This window comes from Peromyscus leucopus, chromosome 16_21 (assembly GCF_004664715.2).
Source record: "Peromyscus leucopus breed LL Stock chromosome 16_21, UCI_PerLeu_2.1, whole genome shotgun sequence".
Lineage (NCBI taxonomy): Eukaryota > Metazoa > Chordata > Mammalia > Rodentia > Cricetidae > Peromyscus > Peromyscus leucopus.
The window spans coordinates 35979996-36000236 of NC_051084.1; the positions used below are offsets into that span (position 1 = coordinate 35979996).

Consider the following 20241-nt stretch of genomic DNA (forward strand, 5'->3'; position numbering starts at 1 on the left):
GTTTGACATAAGCTGGAATCATCTGGGAAGAGGGAACCTCAGGTGAGGAAACGCCCCACTAGATGGGCGTGAGGGCCGGCCTGTGGTGCGCCCTCGTGATCGGTGGTTGGTGGCGCTCTTTGCTCAAGCAGCGATCAGCAGGGCCATCTTGGACAGTCAGGACAAGACGGCAAAGTGTGACTGATGCTACGGAGGAAGGAAGTGACTGACATCTGCAACACCCACGGCCTCTAAATACCAGGAGTGCCAGGAACGAGGACTTCCCGTTCACCCTGCAGCCACCCTTAGTCCAGAGGAACAGGGAACCCACTTGTCCTCACGACTTCCATAATGTCTGCCTCACGCTAAAGATCAATCAGCAACACAGTGAACGTTTATACTGTTTTTAATGCTCAAAAGCTCTGTACAAAAAAAAACAAAAACAAAAAAAACCATGAAGGATTCCTCACAACATCCCTGTGAGGTAGGTAGGCAAGTATTATTCTCCCATTTTGCAGATGGGGAAACTGAGGGAGAGAGGTAAAGTGATCTGCCAGTGGTCCCAGCATATCTCCAAGTCAGTGCCAACCAAGAGAGTGTGAAGGGCCCCTCTCTGGTCTCTGACTCCTTGGTTACTTATCTGAAAATAACTGATATGCACAAAGCAGACACCAGCAAACCTGAGAAGCCGTGAACAGACATACAGCAGCTTGCAAAAGAAGTTGGCTAAGAGGGTCACTACTTCCCCAGGCAGGAAACAACTTTTGGCCTCTTCAAATGTTACAGCTTCCGGCTGACAGGTCTTTCCACCTTCCTGCTGAAGGACGGGAGCCTCAGAGACTCTTCCCTGTCCCCACAGAGTCAGACAGGTAACCAAGCTCCCAGATGTGCAACCACTGGATGGAGCAAACTACAGTCCCAGCCAAGACTCACCAAACACAGCCCTCTATGCTCGCCTTCCTACTGAGTGAACAGAACTGCTCAGAACTCCGCAGTGTCCCAAGGACACTCAGGGGTCCCGGCAAGGGCGGACCTGGAACCTGAGGCCCGACAAACCACCACGGCCCTGCCTGTCTCACCCTCCACTTCCTCCCCAGAGTCACCCTTGACCCCTGTCAACAGGCTTCCGACACACAGCTCCCTCCTCTTCACGGCCTCCCTGGCCTCCTCCACACGCCCTTTCCCCACCCTGGGAGGGTCTCCCTGATATTTCCAATGCCCCGGGAACTTCCACCTCTGCCAGTCTAGAGAAGGAAGCCGGGGTGGGGAGGGGAGTGGGGGGGGGGGAGCTCGCCTCTCAGTCTTCCAGGCTGGCGACACTCATGAGCCAGGAGGAGCTGGGCAGAGCTGCCCAGCTCGCCATCCCCTTCGCCTACCTCAGGCAGTTGCTTAGGCTGAAAGTGTGAGGAAGCAAGAGCAAGCCAGCCAGAGGAAGGAAGTTAGAAAAAAAAAACAAAAACGAACATGGCCAGCCTGCTGCCCACCTAGGCAGTCTGATGGCCAACAGTAAGAAGAGGACGGTGGTAGTGACTGGCTGTGTGGGGCGCGGGCTCCCTGGAGGCTGTTCGTGAGCTGGTCTGTGAGGTACACATGCTGGGCCCTGCCAGAGGCCATCACATACCCCAAGGGTTTAACAGAGAATGGCTGTGCCATCGACACATCCTACAAAAACCTCCTTCCAAAGGCTCTTGGCCCCTCAGTCTCTCCGGGAAGCTGGCCAGTGTTCATCTGGAGCAATGAGAGCCTCGGGCCCCCAGCCTGCCTGCCTGTCATGGAGCAAGAAGAAGAAGGTCTACAGTAAGTCCCCGACATCACAGGGCTCCGGGTCTCGGCTCTGCTCCTGCCAGCGATGGCGGAGCCTTGACAGGGGCTGCTCTTCCACGCTTTCCAGCTCAGGGAAGCCCAGTTGGTTGAGGATCTCGTAGATGCCAGCTTTGGTTGCCACCTAGAGAGGGCAGAGGTGGGGCAGAACTTCAGGGCAGTGAGACATCATCCGGCCAGCTTTCCTCATACCACCCTCCCCTGGCTGAGCTCTGAGGCACATGGGTGAGTCCTGGGCCCAGAGCTGCCCTCGGCCGGCTTAGCGGCTACCACAAGTTTGCGTGTCTATCTATCTATAACCACTTTGTTAGAGGGTCACTGACAGTCTTCTCTCCTGAGACTGCACGGAGCAGGCCGGGCAAGTACATGGGGCCCTGGACATGCCTGGGAGACCTCGGCAGCGCTTGCCTCGCCACTCCGGCAAACCACATCTGGACAGGGAGGCTGCAGAAGTGTGGATGCCAGAGCAGATGGCAGCCCTTCCCTTTGTCTGGGAGTTCAGCCAGCTTGGCTTTCTCTGCTCTGGACATTCAACACAGAGCTGGTGGCCCAGTAGCCTGGCCCTTGGCCCCAGGCTCCAACCATCTCCTACACCTTCTTGGAGACAACTCCACTTGGAGTAAAGAGATGCTGCTGTCCTTCTCGCTGTGTCCAGGGACCCTTGTCCCAGTCTTTGTCTGTCCAGGAGAGGGGCTGAAGTCGCCTGAGTTAGAGTCACACTCCTGCCTAAACCAGCATCTCTCCCTCAATATCTGTCCAGATCCAGCCCGAGAGGGAGGTGGGGGGGCAGAGCAAGGTGCCCCAGCTCTTGGTTCCCCTGTCCAAGAAGAACTCAAGCAGAGAGTGTCCTTGTAGCCAGGTGGTGGTGGCGGCTCATGCCTTTAATCCCAGCACTCAGGAGACAGAGGCAATGGGATCTCTGTGAGTTCAAGGCCAGCCTGGTCTACAAAGCAGGTTCCAAGACAGACTCCAAAGCTACACAGAGAAACCCTGTCTTGAAAAACCAAAAACAGAAAGAAAGAGAGAGACAGAGATAGAGAGAGAGACAGAGAGAGAGAGAGAGAGGAAGGAAGGAAGGAAGGAAGGAAGGAAGGAAGGAAGGAAGAAAGAAAGAAAGAAAGAAAGAAAGAAAGAAAGAAAGAAAGAAAGAAAGAAAGAAAGAAAGAAAGAAAGAGAAAGAAGTGTCCTGTAGCAGGAATCTTAACAGGTCTTATTAATAAAATCAAACCTGAAGCCAGTTATTGAGGTGAATGCTGGAAGATCAGAGAAGCAGAACAAGTCACAGCCACCTCGCCTCACCAGTTCCTCAGCTGATCCTGTTTCCTCAGACTGGAAGCTTCTGTGTCCTCATCCAGAATGAATCTCAGCTGAACTGTGCTGCTCAAAGCCTAAAAGCTTAACCAGCCAAATGTTTCTAGTTTCTGGTCCTCACGACTTATATACCTTTCTGCTTTCTACCACCACTCCCTGGGATTAAAAGTGTGAATCACCATGCTTGGCTGTATCCTTGAACACATGGATCTCTGATGGATCTCTGCCTCTGGAATGCTAGGATTAAAAGGCGTGTGCTACCACTGCCTAACCTCTATGTTTAATATCGTGGCTGTTCTTTCTCTGACCCCAGATAAGTTTATTAGCATGCACAATATTTTGGGGAACATAATACCACCACAGTGTCCCCGTCCCTGGGCTGGAGATGTAGCTGCTAGCAGAGTGCTTGCCTGGTAAGCATGAAGCCCCTGGGCTTGAGCCCCAGCAATATATAATCCAACGTGGCATGATGGTAAACCCCCGTCATCCCAGGAAGGTGGAGGCAGGAAGACCACAAGTTCAAGATCATCCTCAGATACATAGCGAGTTTGAGGCCAGCCTGGGCTACATGAGACCCTTCCACCTATATTCCACCCCAGGGCTCAAAGAAGAAGCCAAGTCTGGGCCTGCTCACCAAGGTGGTCTCAACACGGCCCTCGTCAGGTCTTCTCACTCAATACTCACCCTTAAGTACAAAGATTCATTTCCCATGCCTTCCCACACTGACACCCGAGACCAGCCCCAAGGTGCATCTTCTGCAGCGCGCATCCCCACACCCCTGTCTGTTCCCTGAACACATCTCCATCCAGTCCTGAGGCCCTGCACCTGTCCTGTACCCACTCTGAGTTCCTGGTTCCTGCTCTCCACCCACTCACATCCTGGTAGCTCACTGCGGACCTGAACCCAGATTAGAATGACTGACGGACGGTGAGGCTGACAGGACCGGCTCCCTGGCTGAGGGGTGATTACAGGCTGCTTTCCTCTCTCTCTCCTGACCAGCAGGTGCCAGGAGGGACTGGAAGTCCACACAAAGAGGGGTCATTGGGGCCATAGGAAGAGAGGCGCCAACGACCAGTTCCCATGACAACCATAAAGAAGTCCGTGTCAGGGTAGCCGTCTGCGCTTTACCCCTAGCAGGAAGCAGGTAACTGCTAGGTACCTGCCCCCACACACACACGGGGCGTGGCCAAGGGGGGACCCCTTAAGACCTGGAATGCATACATGCTTGTTCTCTTGGCTACCTCGCGGTCTTGGGTGCGGGATGCTGGTACTGCGGACCAAGGCAGAGTTCTCCAGAGAACCGCGTCGGACCGCGCCCCACCCCTCCTGGATCCTGAGACTAACTCCTTTATACATATTATGGATTAACCCTGAATGAATGAATCCCTTTTGACGACCAGACAGACTCCGTGGAACTGCCATTTTATCTGCCGCTTTATTCTTGTCTGCAAGGCCTCTCTTACCTAAAGCACACCTGGATCTTGCCAGCTCAGGCAGAGGCACGCTCGTATATATCACAGAGTCCCTACCACCTTCCCAGATGACGCCAACACCATTGCCACTATTCCAGTACAGAAGACAGCCGACTTACAAGACTGGCCACCTTGCCCAAGGTCACGGGCGGGAGGAGACAGGTTCAGGACAAACAACCTTGCTCTTGGCCTTCATAGGGCACAGATGGGAGTCGAACAGAAGAAGGGACCCAAGTGCCCAGGCGTCCAGGCAGTGCGGGCCATGAGCCACACAGAGCAAGCTCCTAGCGGGCAGGCTGCCCTCCTCACACCCACCTCTCCCTCCCCCATCCATTCATTGACTCGGCTGTCACACTGACTGGCTGTCTGCCTGGTGAGACCCTAGGCAAGGGACGCAGCAGCTGGGTGGGACGCTCCCCATTCCACGGGGGAGCCTGTCACTCGGGGACCGGGTGGGAAGGAGACAGCCTGCCTTACCCATCACCCCGAGGCAGGCCCATCAGCCTCGGCCTCCCCTCTCACCTCCCGCATCCAGGTGGCGAAGGGTCTCTGCCAGGAGCTGGCCTTCTCCAGGCGGAGGTAGGCGTTGAAGAGGATCAGGTAGATGTAGCGCTCCAGGTACTGCAGGCTCCGCAGCTGCAACCGCCGAGCCTCCTGGGCCTCTCTGGTGGCCTTTGCCTGGAGGACAAGAGGAGGGAGGGCGTCAGCGCGGAGGCCCACTGTATAGCAACACCTCCGTGCCCGCCCACTGCCTGAGCACCCCGCAGAGCGGTTTCAGTGGCCAGGCCTGGCTTGGCCACAGAGGAGACCCATGGGGACCAGTTCCTAGGGCGGGGGGGGGGGGGGGCTCTCAAATCCATTTCCTATTGAGACGACGAAAGGCCTCTATTTCCCTGGAGACCACGCTGTTCCAAAGTCAGGCTGTCTGCTGAAAAGCTGGGGACATCTGAAGTACAGAGGGTTTTGATCCAGGCCCCCCCGCCCCGAGGCTATCCTGTGTTTCTGTCTGTCTGTCTGTCTGTCTGTCTCTCTCTCTCTCCCTCTCCCCCCTCTCTATATTTCTATCTAAATCTCTTATCCCTCACTCCTAAAGAGTACCCTGAGGGAAGAAGGAGGGGGCGGCCCCCCACAGTGGGGTTCACAGCCTCACTGCTCTTAAGAACCACAGGGAACCTTAACATGCAAGTGTCTGGGTTTGGCCCAGATCAGCCAATGAGGGTCTCAGAGGGGTGGGGTGGGGGCACCATGGGATTCAACACTGGAAGTCACTGAAGGCTTGGTAGCGCCAGTAGCCTGTCTGTCGGAGGACGACACTGTGGGAGATGCATGCTCAAGAGAAAGGGGACATTAAACAAATGGAATGCTTTCAAGGTCCTTCTCAGCAGGGAAACAGGCCAGGGACACTCACAAGATCGGGGACACACAGCCAGCCCCGCTCTGTAGGGTGGTCTGCCTCCATGTCCCCATCTCCTCCTCTGCCTACCATGGGTGTGCTGCCCACACAGCTATGGGAAGGAGTCCCAGAGGGGGAAGGCCACCCAGACCCGTCGTATCCGATCCTCACACCCTCGGGCCTCTACCCAGGCCCACTGTGGCGCTCTGATCCAGAAAAAAAAAAAAGTGTGGCACGGGATGTCTTTCTAGAGATAGTGCTAACTGTGGGCGGGCCCAGCGAGCTCCCCGAGGGGCCAGGGCGGGCTGCTCTCCCAACAGCTGGGCCACAGATGGAAGCCCTGCCATGATCACACACAATGCCGACCTTCCACACTCTGGGAAAACTCCAGGGTTGTCCCCACCCCAGACATGACATGGCCCGGCATCCTAAAACTCACAGCTGGAGAGGGGCCTACACAGTACCAACTGAGCTTTGAGAGCATGGGAGGGGTGGTAACTGGCAAAGCTGGGGACCCTAGGGAGGGACGCCGGGGGTGAGGGGGTGGAGGGTACCAGAAAGGGCTGGAGAACAAGAACAACAGTGCCCTGGATCCCTGAGAGACAGCGAGGCTCCCAAGATGGTGGCCATCCCACTCTTAGCCTGCACATCTCGGGGAACTGGTGAGAAGGCACGTGTGACCCACACTGCCCCCCCCCTGCCCCCAAGTACAGGTCTGAAGCCACAGAGGTGAGGGCCGCCTGCCCTGGCCTCTGGGAGGCCCCAGTGGCTGTGTCAGGAAAGGAGGGGGAAGGGCAGAGGAAAGAGGCCCTCAAGGTGGGTGAGGAAGGAGATGCAGCAGGCACCAGGGAGGTGAGCTGGGGTCAGGAGGGAGGTGTGTCCCCAGGGTAGAAAAGGAGGCAGCTTGACGGTCGGTCAAGTTAGCAACGGGGGAAGACAGGGCGGTTAGTTTCGACTGTTGTGGACTCCGACACCATGTAGAATCCCCTGGAAAGAGAGACTCGGTGAGGAAGGGTCTAGATTAGGATGGCCTGTGGGCATGGCCGTGGGGAAATTTCTTAATTGGGTTAGGTGGGATGGGGAAACCCACTCTGAATGGTGGTGGCGGCAGCGGAGAGCTAGCCGGGCACGGCCAGGTATTAATTAATTCGATGCCCTCTGGTCCTGACTGCGGGTGTGATGGTACCAGCAGCCCAGCCGCTCCAGATTCCTACAGCCGCGACTCCCCACAGTGGAGGGCTGCATCCAGGAGCCGCAGGCCAATTAGAGTCTTTCTCCCTCACGTGCCTCTGTGAAGGGTATCTTATCCCAGAAGCAGGAAGGGAAGCCAAGACACGGGCTCAGAGCTTGGGGGAAGCCAAGACAAGAGCGTGGGTCCTACACACGAAGGGCCAGAGCAGCTGCCTGTAGAAGATCACACGGGACAAGAGCGCGCATTTCACACTATTTGAAGGATTAACATCGTGAGCTCTGAAAAATCAATGTTGATTACAGGCGGCAGATGTTAGGGAAAAGAAAGAAAAAAAAATAGAGAGTTTACTTAAACGGAAAGCACGTGGCCACCACAGTCAAACACAGACACCATGTTTGACTCACAGGACGGTGACCTGGTCCCCGCTGCATGGGTCAGGTAGCCCCCACCCCTCAGTCGGCCTCTCCTCTCCCCGTCTCCTCTGGACCCTGGAGTGTTTTCAGGAGGACTTGAGTCACCCACAGTGCTCCTTGGAAAAGCCATTTTAAACGGCTTCCCACCAAGGCTCAGGAGAAGGGCCCCCGCTCTCACCTGGCCACAACCACACCACACCAGCACCGACCCAAGACACCGGCAAGGATGAGTGAGGTCTGAGGCACATCCGGCAAAGGGCAGAGGGAGTCTTTCTCCTTACCACCAAGGGTAGAATTATCTCTAAATTCAGACGCTGTGCCAGGATGATGCCTGGCACCCCCCAGAGGTTCCCGGGGACACATCCTGCCTCTGGCCACAGGGCTGTGATTTGAGACAATGGCCCATCTGCCTGTCACAGCCCAGTTTTCTTAAAAGCACTTCCATGATGGCCCAGTTCCGGGAGGGGGCACCCGGCCCACCTCCAGTGCGTAAAAATAGCCAAGCTGTTTTTAAATGGTCCAGCAGACCAGGCTGTCATTAGCTGCCATGAAGCTGGACAAAGGCTTCCTGGACCCTTGGGACTGAAACCTAAAATAAAAGGGACCCAAGAGAGATGCCAGGGCCAGGGCTGCGCGGACCACAGGCTTCACCTCTGGCCTGTCTAGCGGGAATGTAGGGTCCGGCTCTGTCAGGATGGCTGTCTGGGAGCTCTTTGCTGGGCCACCAAGAGGTAAACGTGAGGCTGGCCTCTGTGCCTTCAGCCACTCTGTTCCTTCTGCCCAAATCGCCCTTCCTCTCCACCTGTCCTAGCCATAGTGGGCTTGTCTCCCCGCCCCAGGCTCAGAACCAGCCCCTCTCTGCAGCCTGCTCTGAGCACTCCAGGCCCCACAATCCCCCCATCCTCGGCCTCCTTTGCTCTCAGTCAGAACCATTTCACTAAGGCGGGGTTTCTAACTGCTTCACGGAGGTGGGACCTGCCTCCCCAAACAACGATGATGATGATGATGACGTCCAGGGTGGGTGGGGGTTGTCACCAGCTTTCTGCCTCTCTGGCCCTCACTCCTACCCCAAAAGGTCTGCATTAGCGCTTGGGATGAGCAAGTCCTTGGCTGGCCAGTGAGTGTTCTCCCCTGTGGTCTCCTCCCGAGGCAGTTTCCTGTAGCTTTGAGAATCTAGATTCTAGAAAGATGCCCCCCTTCCCCAACACACACACACACACACACACACACACACACACACACACACACACGCCTTCAATCAGGTGCCTGCACAACACTCCAATGGATATCTGTCAGGTACCCCAACTCATCACCCATGTCCTCCTAAGGGCGCTCACCCACCAAACCGTTATACCCATAAGTTTGCCATTTTAATGGCGACTGCCTCCTTCCGGCAATGGCTATCCGGCTACACATTCAATTCTCTCCCTTCCTTGATTTGCATCTCAACCAGGAAATCCCACGGCAACCTTCAACGCTCTTCCAGAGGCTCCCAGCCACCCCATCCTGGGGACAGTCCCTGCCTGGCCTACCTCCATGCCCCAGGTCCCTTCCATCATTGGAGAAGAAGGGCTTGTCCTGGAAGACCATCCCAGCCAGCCGACTAAGCAGCAGAGGGACAGCAGACAGACAGGTGTCCCATGTATGCAAATGTTTATTCCACCTGCCCTCTACCTACCACCCACTCACCAGACACTGCAGAGGCCTGCTGTGTGTGGCAGGGGCCTGGGAGCCGGGCTCTGGGAGTGGACCTAGGCAATGAACGAAGGACTCCCCAGACAGTGAGAGCTATAAGCAGAGAGGCAGGTCCCAGGGAGATGATGCCTGGGCCAGGGGGTGCCGGAGTTGACCCTGGGACCCCCCCCCGCTAAGTCCAGTGGTACACAGAGAGCATGGCAGGCACAGCACCAAAGTCCCTCGGAAGGCCAAAAGGTTTCCAGCCCGGCAGCCAGCAACCATGGCAAGGAAGGGGAGTGAGGATCAGTTGCAGACAGGGGCCCTCTTTACACACCGAAAACACCCGCGTGAACACTCACACTCACAGACACGCGCACACAAACTCTGTCCAGCAGCTGCACCAATTCCAATGGCTCTATTCTGAGCTGGCTGTGAAGAGCCCAAGGAAGCAGGTCCTTCCTCCTGGCACATATTCTGTGACAGCCGATGACATTCCGAGGCTGCTCTCATTACAGGGCTGGGCCCTGGAGACTCATTACCGACTGGAATGAGGTCTCCGGGGACAGTGTGGCCCGAGTGTTAGAGAGGCTGAGACCCACCAGGGCTCAGCGCCTGAGCCTGAACCGTCTCACTTCCTGTTTCTCTTAGGAAATGACTTTAGTCTCTGGGGCACTGAGTGGACCTCTCTGCCTCACGGGAGCTCCTGTTGGCTAGGCCTAATCCGCACCAACGAGACGATAGTGCACACAGAAGCAGCCACAGCTTCCTCCATAACCCTCCTTCTGACGCCATGAAACTGTCCCCTGGGTCCTGAGTGCCACCATGGAGGGGAAGGAGGACAGGACAAAGTAGAAGAGACTTCCAGCCAGGTACAAATCTTCCTTGGGCCCCAGTTTCTTCCTCGGTAAAATGGGTCTAATAAAACCTGCCCTGACTTCCTTACCTCTCTGAGGGGCGGAATGGACAAGCTCTAAGTTCTCAGAAAACTCCGTCAGAGCAGTGTGGTCTCTGTAAAGGATCCTGTGGAGAGCAAAGGGCAGCTGCAGCCACCTCTGCCTCAGCTTTGTCTCCAACTCTTTCCGGATGGAAGACGGAAGGTACAGGAGGTCATTTCAAATACAGAACGGTAGGAATGACTGCTTCACCGGAGGTAGTGGCGCACGCCTTTAGTCCCAGCACTTAGGAGGCAGAGGCAGGCGGATCTCTGTGAGTTCGAAACCAACCTGATCTACAGAGTGAGTTCCAGGACAGTCAGAGCTACACAGAGAAACCCTGACTCGGAAAAAAATAAAATAAAATAACTGTCGCCAGGCGAGGCCAAGGAAAATGCCTGCTGGCATTAATGCTTCTAGCCTGGCTTCCTCTAGAGCCTGGTTTCTGTCATAAATATCTTTCCCTCTCCAAGTCCAAAAGGAAACAACTGATTCACGGGTAGGTCAACCTGTGGGCTGGTGGCCACGTTGGAACACCTCAGTAGGGCCTGGGCTTCTCAAACTGGCCCCAGCCACCTCATCTCCACCCCAACCTCAAGAGACTTTCTTTCCTTTCCTTTCCTTTGTCCATGTGAGGCAGGTTGGTTTGTTTGTTTTTTAAATGCTTATGTGTGTGTGTGTGTGTGTGTGTGTGTGTGTGTGTGTGTGTGTGTGTGTGCATGTGTGAGTATGTACAAAGGTCAGAGGACAACTCGGAGAAGTCTGTCATCTCCTTCCTCCATGTGGGTCCTGGGGGTCAAACTCGGGCTATCAGACTTGGTGGCAAGTGTCTTTACTCACTGAGCCATCTCGCCAGCCCTTGAGGTAGTTTTAAAACTCCTTGGGCACTCTGGTCCTACACACACACACACACACACACAGACACACACACAGACACGCACACACACACAAACTCACAACTCACACGCACAAACACACAAACTCACACGCACAAACACACACATACACGCACGCACACACGGGGCACCAAAACCTAGACACAGCCTCACAGTTGCCCTGGAACTGTGGAACCATGGCACTGCTCTGAGTTCTGCTTCCCAGGCCAGGCAACTGAGGCAGGTGGAGGCAGAGAAAGGCAAGACTGTCCCAGGAAGCCCTTGGGTGCTCCCTCTTGGCATATACCGTACAACACCAGCCACAATGGTATGAAAGGCCCTCAGCCATCACCATGAACTGCCCGGGAGAGACAGGCATGTGTGTGCCTCGTTTCATCTCGCTAGAACACGGTCTGGCTCAGCCTTCTCCTTGGTCTGACTCGGTGTCAGCAAGGGACAGGGAAGGAAGCGAGCACACGCCAGGTGAGCCTAGCCTCAGACACACGGACACAATCCCAGTGAGTACTCAAAACCTCCATAATCCCACCCGCGACGAAAGGCGAGCGCGAGGGTACACAGACCAGAATGAGGGGGCTGGAGAGATGGCTCAGCGGCTCAGAGCACTGGCTGCTCTTCCAGAGGACCCGGGTTCAGTTCCCAGCACCCACATGGCGGCTCACAACTGTCTGTAACTCCAATTTCAGAGGATCCAGCATCCCCACACAGACATACATGCAGGAAAAACTCCAGTGCACATAAAATAAAAACAAATAGATTATTTAAAAAAAAAAAAAAAAAGACCACTTGGAAAAGCTGAAACTGGAATCACTGAAGCTCAGTAAACAACGGGAAGCCCTCTGCACCCCCACACGGTTCGGGGCATGTCGTAATATATCACGCCACCTCTAACAAATCAGCTGCACACAGACTTCCTGGCTGTTCGTGCTCATCTCACACATGGAGGTTCACACGCAGGACGTTCCTTCCTGATCCATGAGCGAGCAGGGGCCTCCCTCTTCCCTGCTTCTCTGGGTCCCTGGGGTTACTTTACTGCCGAAAGCAGTACCAGCGCCAACTACCAGCCATGTGTTCTTCACGGCTTCCGGTTAACGGGCAAGTCAACCGCTGAAGCAGGCAGAGGGCCGGGAAAGATGGCTTCTGGAGGGTGAGGAGCCGGAGCCAAGCTGCCACATGCTGATGGGAGCATCGTAATCTCACGGCTGTGGTCTGCTGGGAGAACTTGAGATGGAGTGGATAGACTGTCGACTGGGACATTCCCAGGCGGTGAGGCTGACGGAGGGGGCGCATCCCAGATGGAGCCTGGGCCCGTTTCCATCCAGAGCCGAGCTGCAGCATCCCACACCCCCGCCACACATGGCCCACCAGCCTGCTCTATGCAAAGCTTGCCAGGCTCCAGCAGAGACTAGCTGAGGCCCTCCAGTTTGAGACCAGGGGGCAGGGGCTTAACTGAACCCCCGGATACTGAAGGTAAGACCCCACTGCCAGTTTCTAGGAGTCAGTCCATGGGATGAGTTGGAGAAGAAACTCACCCCATTCTAGAGCCTGAGCAAGCTTCCCCCACAGCCATCTGGAGACCCTGGGCTCAACTGCAACATGGACTAGAAAGGGGCATGGGACTGGGGGGAAGACCTTTGCCTCCCATCCCTGCTCTGACATCAACTCACACAGGACCTTGTGTGGCCTGGCCTCCCATGACATGCATCATGGCTTCATCTGTAAACACGCACTGGACTCTGAGGGTATTTTGATGCTAGGAGAAATGTTATAGGACACTGTTCCTAAGATGCATCCTCCGGGCCTTCCTCTCTGCTCAGCACTTAGTAGGACCCGGTCCAGCCCGATGTGAATAGTCCTTGAGGACTTCCAAACGCTGCTCCTTGAGAGGAGCATGGCACCAGCCTGGCAGGTGGGGACATGAGCAGTGAGAGGCAGAAAAATCCTCTCCCTCAACAAACTCAGCTCCTTCCAACATCTACATCCTGGTCTTCCACCTGTCAGCCCAGATGATCTATCCCGGCTCCATCACCTCTTTCATGGAACTGGCTCCCTGTGTGTCCACTGAGCATAGCCGACCCCGCTGTCCCCTCTGATCACGGGTGTTCTCACAGCGCAGAGAAAGTGGGACTTTTCACACACAGCTCAGCGAGACTACGCAGAAACCCTCCTCCCTCGCGCATGCGTAGAACTGGCAGGAGCCCCTCTCGAGCGGGCGTAGATCTGGCTTTCTGTGCTAAGCATCTGGCGTGGCTCAGGGTACAGCTCAGCCCATCGTGATCTCAGGCAGAACACAAGCCCAGGCCTTTCCGGGTCGAGACCTGCAGAGGACCTTGGAGGAAGAACCGCCCTTCTTGCTAATGGAGGGACTTCCAAGTCTCCAAAAGCTGCCGTCCTCAAAACCTCGGGGCCATGAGAAATCAGGAATGCGGAACTTCCCAGCACTGACCTCCAATAGAGCTAACAGACACTCTACTCCCTGCTCTCTAACTAGCCCATCTGTTATGAAATGCCAACAGTTCAGATGATAATTGATGTTTAAATTTTGTTTCCTCCTTTGAGATTTATTTTTCCTTGCGTGCGTGCGTGCGTGCGTGCATGCGTGCGTGCATGTGTAAGACTATGCCATGTGTATGGGTACCACAGAGGATGGAAGGGGACATCAGATCCCCTGGCTCTCCTTACACCTTCTGAGGTCACAAAGGTCTCTGTGGATGGTTGTAGTGTGACAGCAGAGTCAAAACAGACTGGGTTTGATGTCCACGCCCCCCACCCCCCAAACACACACACATACATACACACAGACACACACACACTTGACAGTCAAGGCCATTTTGAGATACATATGGAATTCGAAGCCAGCGCAGGATATGGGAAACTCTGTGACAAAATGAAAGAAAGAGGTGCCATGGCTCATGCCTTTAATCCCAGCACTCAGGAGGCAAAGGCAGGTGGATCTCTGTGAGCTCAAGGCCAAGCTGGTCTACAGAGTGAGTTCCAGGACAGCCAGAGCATCATAATGAAACCCTGTTTAAAAAAGAAGGAAGGAAGGAAGGGAGGGAGGGAGGGAGGGAGGGAGGGAGGGAGGGAGGGAGGGAGGGAGGAAAGGAAGGAAGGAAGGAAGGAAGGAAGGAAGGAAGGAAGGAAGGAAGGAAGGAAGAAAGAAAGAAAGAAAGAAAGAAAGAAAGAAAGAAAGAAAGAAAGAAAGAAAGAAAGAAAGAAAGAAAATACACACAAAAGTACATCATTCCATTATTATGAGATGTGTTTGGCATCTCTGTAAAAACAGATAAGTAAATCCAGAAAGACTCAACAGGAAACCCGGAGCTGTCGGTGGCGGGGTGTGAGGTTTCTTTCTTTGGCCCTGACCATGCTCTAATTTCCCCGATGCAATGGCAACCGTGGACCAGTCTACTCTAAACACGTGCATGCATCAGGCAGTCCGTGAGCTACATCTCCATAAGCTGGGCTACAACGGATGCCCTGCTGTGGCCCAGGCCCCATGCCACCCCAGTTCCGAGCCATGAGTACGGTCTCAGAGCTGTGGAACATCCTGACACTCAGATGGCCCCAGCAATCTGCATTTTAGCAAGCCTGCAGGGGAATCTGAGGGACTGAAGGAGGAGACCCCAGTTCACCAGAGGTGGCTGTCAGCCTTGGCTGTACTCTGGACTCAACCCAGGCAAATTTTTTTTTTTTTGGTTTTTCGAGACAGGGTTTCTTGTGTAGCTTTGCGCCTTTCCTGGAACTCACTTGGTAGCCCAGGCTGGCCTTGAACTCACAGAGATCCGCCTGCCTCTGCCTCCCGAGTGCTGGGATTAAAGGCGTGCGCCACCAACGCCCGGCTAACCCAGGCAAATTTTAAAAGCTACTCACACACTGGTCACAAAGCAAACCAAGCTGGACTCTAGGAGGGAGCCCAACCACCAGGTGCTAAAAGATCCCCATACACCTCTTGCACACAAGCAGAGTGAAAGCCCCTCTGAGAGTCTAGGGACCTCCCCCCCCCCCCAACACACACACTCTATGGTACCTTTAAGAACATGTCCTAGGGGATGGGAAGATGACTCAGACGGGAAGGTACTTGCACACAAGTGTGAAGTCCTGGGTTTGAATCCCCAGAACCCAAAGAAAGCCAGATACAATAGTTCTTGCCTATAATTCCAGCATTCCTCCAGTAAGATGAGGGGTGGGAACAGGAGAATCCTTGAAAGCTCAGGGCCATCTAGCAAACAAAAGACCCCGCCTCAAGATAAGATAGAAGGAGCCAGAAAGGTGGCTTGGCCAGGAAGAGCATTTGCTGTATAAGTCTGATGACCCAAGTTCAATCCCCAGATCCCACATAAAGGTGAAAGAAAGGAGAGAATGTCTGACGCTCACATGCTCGCTGTGGCACACCCCCTCCCGTCATACACTTACTAATAGTAAGTAAAATTACTTCAAAAATAAATGACAAGGCCTGGACAAGATGTCTCAGCAGGTAAAGGCGCTTGTTGCCCAGCCCAACAACTTGCATTTAATCCTCATGAAATTCACTGGTGGGAAAGAATAATTTTAAAAGTGGTCCTCTGTCCTCCATATGTGCCGTGGCATGTACACACACACACACACACACACACACACCACAGAGGCAGAGTACCTGTAGTAAGGCCCTGGGTTCAATGGGAAGGTGGTGGTGAGGGATTTACCCTAATTTAGCTCGCTGGGGCCACCTGGTGGCCACACTTGTGAATAACTGCATCCAGCTTCTGGCTCCTTCAGGGAGCCTGGGATGGGGCTCTGGGATTTCATTTCATGCAGGGAGTGGTCCTGTAGGCGCCAACTTTAGCCTTGGAAATGTGAGGGGCACCCCACCTGGTGGGGAGTCGGGGAGAGATCTCCCTTGTTCAGTTTCCTCCATTAAACATTCTACTGTGAAGTCAGCCAAGCTACCGCCCCTCAAATCCAGCTCCGTCCCTCACCTCCATCCCTGCCACCCCACTCCCCAGGAGTAAAGCCAGCTGCCCACCCGATCTCCCTTCTGGTGACTGCTGACAGCACTGTGCTACCAAATAGCCTTCAGTGCCTCCAAACCACTAGGAACCCTTAGGACTCCTTGCCTTCGCCCACGTGGCCCTGGAGGCCCCCAGTGATTCCTCTTAGGCTGCTGGAGACCCAGCTCCTTGCAGCCCAGGCCCCCTGTGCTGTCTGCTCCCTCTCTGTCCTCACAGCGGACATACAGGTACAGAGTCCCAAAGAAGTGACAGTGTGGTGGTATTGTGTCCCCCCAAAATATTGTGCACCCTAATAAACTTATCTGGGGTCAGAGACAGAACAGCCACTAGATACAGAGGCTAGAAAATGGTGGCACTCACACCTTTAATCCTAGCATTCCAGAGGCAGAGATCTGCCTAGATCTCTGAGTTCAAACAGCCAGGCCTGGTGACACACGCCTTTAATCCCAGGGAGTGATGGCAGAAAGCAGAAAGATATATAAGGCGTGAAAACCAGAAAGTAGAAGCTTTTGGCTGGTTAAGCTTTTAAGCTTTGAGCAGCACAGTTCAGCTGAGATTCATTCCAGATGAGAACACAGAGGCTTCCAGTCTGAGGAAACAGGATCATCTGAGGAACTGGTGAGGTGAGGTAGCTGTGGCCTGTTCTGCTTCTCTGACCTTCCAGCATTCACCCCAATACCTGGCTCCGGGTTTGTTTTTATTAATAAGACCTTTTAAGATTCCTGCTACAGGACAGCCTGTGAGCTCTGGAGAGGGCCTGGCCCACATCCTCTGAGGCAGACCTAAGCACCCCCCTTCCACTGCCTGAGCCTCCAGCGGCCGGAACCTAGAGGCCTCAGCTCTCGTACTCTGAGGTGGGGCTCTGAACAGTGCCAGCGAGCGAGCGAGCGAGTGCTGGCTAGTTTGATGCCAACCTGACACAAGCTGGCGTCACTGAAGAAGAGGGAACTGCAAAGGAGAAAATGCCCCCACCAGGCAGGCCGGTGGGCAAGCCTGCGGCACATTCTCTGGACTGATGATTGATGTGGGCGGGCCCAGCTCACTGTGTGTGGTACCACCCCTCAACTGGTGATCCTGAGCCGTATAAGCAAGCAGGCTGAGCAAGTCAGTAAAGAGTGTTCTTCCGTGGTCTGTGCCTGCCTCCAGGGTCCCTGCCTCCAGGGTCCCTGCCTCCAGGGTCCCTGCCCTGGCTTCCCAGGATGATGAACTACGAGCTGTAAGATAAGATAAACCCTTCCCTTCCCAAGTTGCTTTCGGTAGTGGTGTTTCATCACAGCAACAGAAACCTAAGTCAGTGTGAGACACAAAAGTAACTAACTCATAGGAACCTGGAGATGGGGGACCTAATCACAGGTACATCATGCCTCCCAAGGGTGCCAAGTCCATTTTGGAAGCTCCTGATCCATCATCTCCTCCCCATGAGGGGCAACCTCTTACTCTGAACTTTCCCCCAGGCTTACCTGACTCCACACGCCGAGGCCGCCTCCACACAGGGGCCTCCCCTCTGACCCAGTCAGAATCTGACCCCAGGGCCCCAAGCCAAGGCTGTCCTGGGTCATTCTGGTCAGGTGTCCCCAACTTGAGGCTGAACAAGTGGCTTGACCCAGTCTCCTCTTACAAGACACGGGCAGAAGCCGCCCTGACCATCACCCAGCCCTGGCACACACTGCCACCTCCTGGCACCATGCAGCACTGCCCCTACCCACCTGCTTCCAGGCTGAGGAGCAGGGAGGGATCTCTGCCCCCATGACCAACCCAGTTCCCACATGCCAGAGTCCTGAAGCTGCAGACTCCATCACCTGCCCAGCCCGCAAGTCCCATGACAGGCAGAGAAGGGGACCGAGGTAAACTCAAAGGCATATTCTTTCTAAACATCTGAGAGCCCCAGATTCATACATTAAATCTGAACCATTCTGAAGACCTTATTTTTACAATGTAGTGAGGTATTAAAAAACCATTTGGGCCAGGCGGTGGTGGCACACGCCTTTAATCCCAGCACTTGGGAGGCAGAGGCAGGCGGATCTCTGTGAGTTCGAGGCCAGTCTGGTCTACAGAGCAAGTTCCAGGACAGGCACCAAAACTACACAGAGAAACCCTGTCTTAAAAAACCAAAATAATAATAATAATTATTAGTATTATCATTATTATTGTTGTTATTATTACTATTATTTGGGGTGACTGGTAATATCGCTCTGCGGGTAAAGGCAACTGCCGCCAAGGCTGATCACCCCAATCCATTCTCCAAGGCCCACATGGTAGAAGAGAGAACCAGTTCCTACAAGTTGTCCCTGACCCCTACACTCATGCTGTGCGCACACAAATAAGTAAATATGTAAAATAATATTTAACTGAGCAGAAAAAAAAAAACTAAATGGGGACCAGACCCAGACCCCAAACAGTGTAGACAAACCTGTCCTGGGGTAGAGCAGCCACACCACGCAGTACTGAGCTTCGTCCCTGTTTCCTGTCACACTGCCACACACCTGATTCTCTGCTTGGCCTCTGGGAGGACCCCAGGGTCCCACACTAGAATCGTGCTCCAGCCCACAGAGGTCTCAGGTGTTTCCTCTTTACTGGCCCCTCCCACAGCAGGCTTCTAATGTGCTTGTTATCCCAGATCAGGTGGCAGTGGCTTAGGGGCTGCTGACATTTCTCTTTCCAGGTCCACAGTCCCTTCTAAGAGGTGGGAAAGTGACCAAAAAGAAAGAAAGAGGGGACTGGAGAGAGAGCTCAGCGGTTAAGAGCACTGGCTGTGCTTCCAGAGGACCCGGGTTCAATTCCCAGCACCCACATGGTGGCTCACAACCTTCTGTAATGAGATCTTGTGTACATGCAGACTGAACACTGTATACATAATAAATAAATAAATCTTTAAAGGAAGAAAGAAAGGAAGGAAGGAAGGAAGGAAGGAAGGAAGGAAGGAAGGAAGGAAGAAACAAAGAAAGAAAGAAACAAAGAAAGAAAGAAACAAAGAAAGAGGAAGGGTCCACTGGATCCGCTGCCACCTCAAACCTGCACCAGTGACCTCCCCCACCACATAAGCCCCAGCCCATCCTGAGAGCCAGGAGCCGGGGGAGGGGGGATGTTCAGGGCTCACCTGTCGGTAGGTACAGATAATAATCTCCCGAAGGTGATAATGCATGGGTGTCATGGTCTCGCTGACGGTGTCCAGCGCCGCATCCACCTCCTTCTTCACATGGTGGCCATCGGGCAGCAGCTGTACCACCTTCATCACCACCTGAGGCCAGAGGAGGGGTGAGTGGACGGAAGGCCAAGGGCCATCCTCAGCCCTGAGCCCCCTGCCTGCTTCTCAGGCTTGGGGTAGTAAGAGGATGCAGTATCGCTCAGGCCACACATCCACATTTTTTTTTTCATTCATAAGCAAGATTTTGTGAGTTGTTCTGAGGGTCTGTACATGTCCATTTCAATGCATACCTTACTCGCTGTGTATGTGTGAAATGTGTACATACGTGTGATGTGTATATGTGATATATGAGTGCATGTGTGTACAGACGCATGGGCCTGGGCACATATGGAGGCCACTGAAGGAGTGTCCTGCTTTCTCTCCACCTTAATACTTTGAGACAGAGCCTCTCACTGAGCCAGGGCCTAGGCTGGCCTTCAGCAAACCCCATGGATCCTCTTCTATCTGCCCTGCACAATGTTGGGGTTACACACGCACACAGCCATGCCTGGCTTTTACGTAGGGCTGGTCATTGGATCTCGGGTCCTCACGCTTGATCAACGATCCCTTGTACCCACCATTCTTAACACAGGGATCAAAAAACCTAAGAGGCCGAATGTGTCCATCTCTCTTGTTCATTTCCTTGACTTGTATCCTTAGAGAGACCATCAAGAGCCTGGGGAGAGAGTTCGGCTGGTACTGTACTTGCTGCTCAAGGTGGAAGACCCAAGTTCTATCCCAAGTACCTATGGAAAAGGCCAGGCAGACTGGGACATGTCTGTACCTCTAGTGATGACAGAGGGCAGAGAACAGAGACAGGTAGATCCCCAGGGCTTGTCAATAATTAATAGTAATACTACTAAAAATAATAGGCAGCCAGCTCCTGAGGGATCACACCCAAAGTTGACAAAAATAATTTTTTAAGCCAGGCGGTGGTGGCACATGCCTTTAAATCCCACTTTAATCTGCACTCGGGAGGCCAG

General features: G+C 54.1%; 1 protein-coding gene across 2 annotated transcripts in view; it reads right to left on the bottom strand.

Annotated features, from left to right (window-relative positions):
• Positions 1-367: 367 nt before the first annotated feature.
• The window catches only part of Pald1 (phosphatase domain containing paladin 1), a 67755-nt gene continuing 47881 nt past the window's right edge, over positions 368-20241 (bottom strand). The window contains exons 18-20 of one of the 2 annotated variants that reach the window (XM_028886167.2): positions 19172-19312; positions 5106-5261; positions 368-1924 (exon numbers count right to left, since the gene is read on the bottom strand). In XM_028886167.2, coding sequence (XP_028742000.1) covers positions 1772-1924; positions 5106-5261; positions 19172-19312 — 450 coding nt within the window. In that variant the 3' untranslated portion in view covers positions 368-1771. The remainder of the gene's footprint in view (positions 1925-5105; positions 5262-19171; positions 19313-20241) is intronic. The other variant, XM_028886168.2, reaches the window with a different exon arrangement.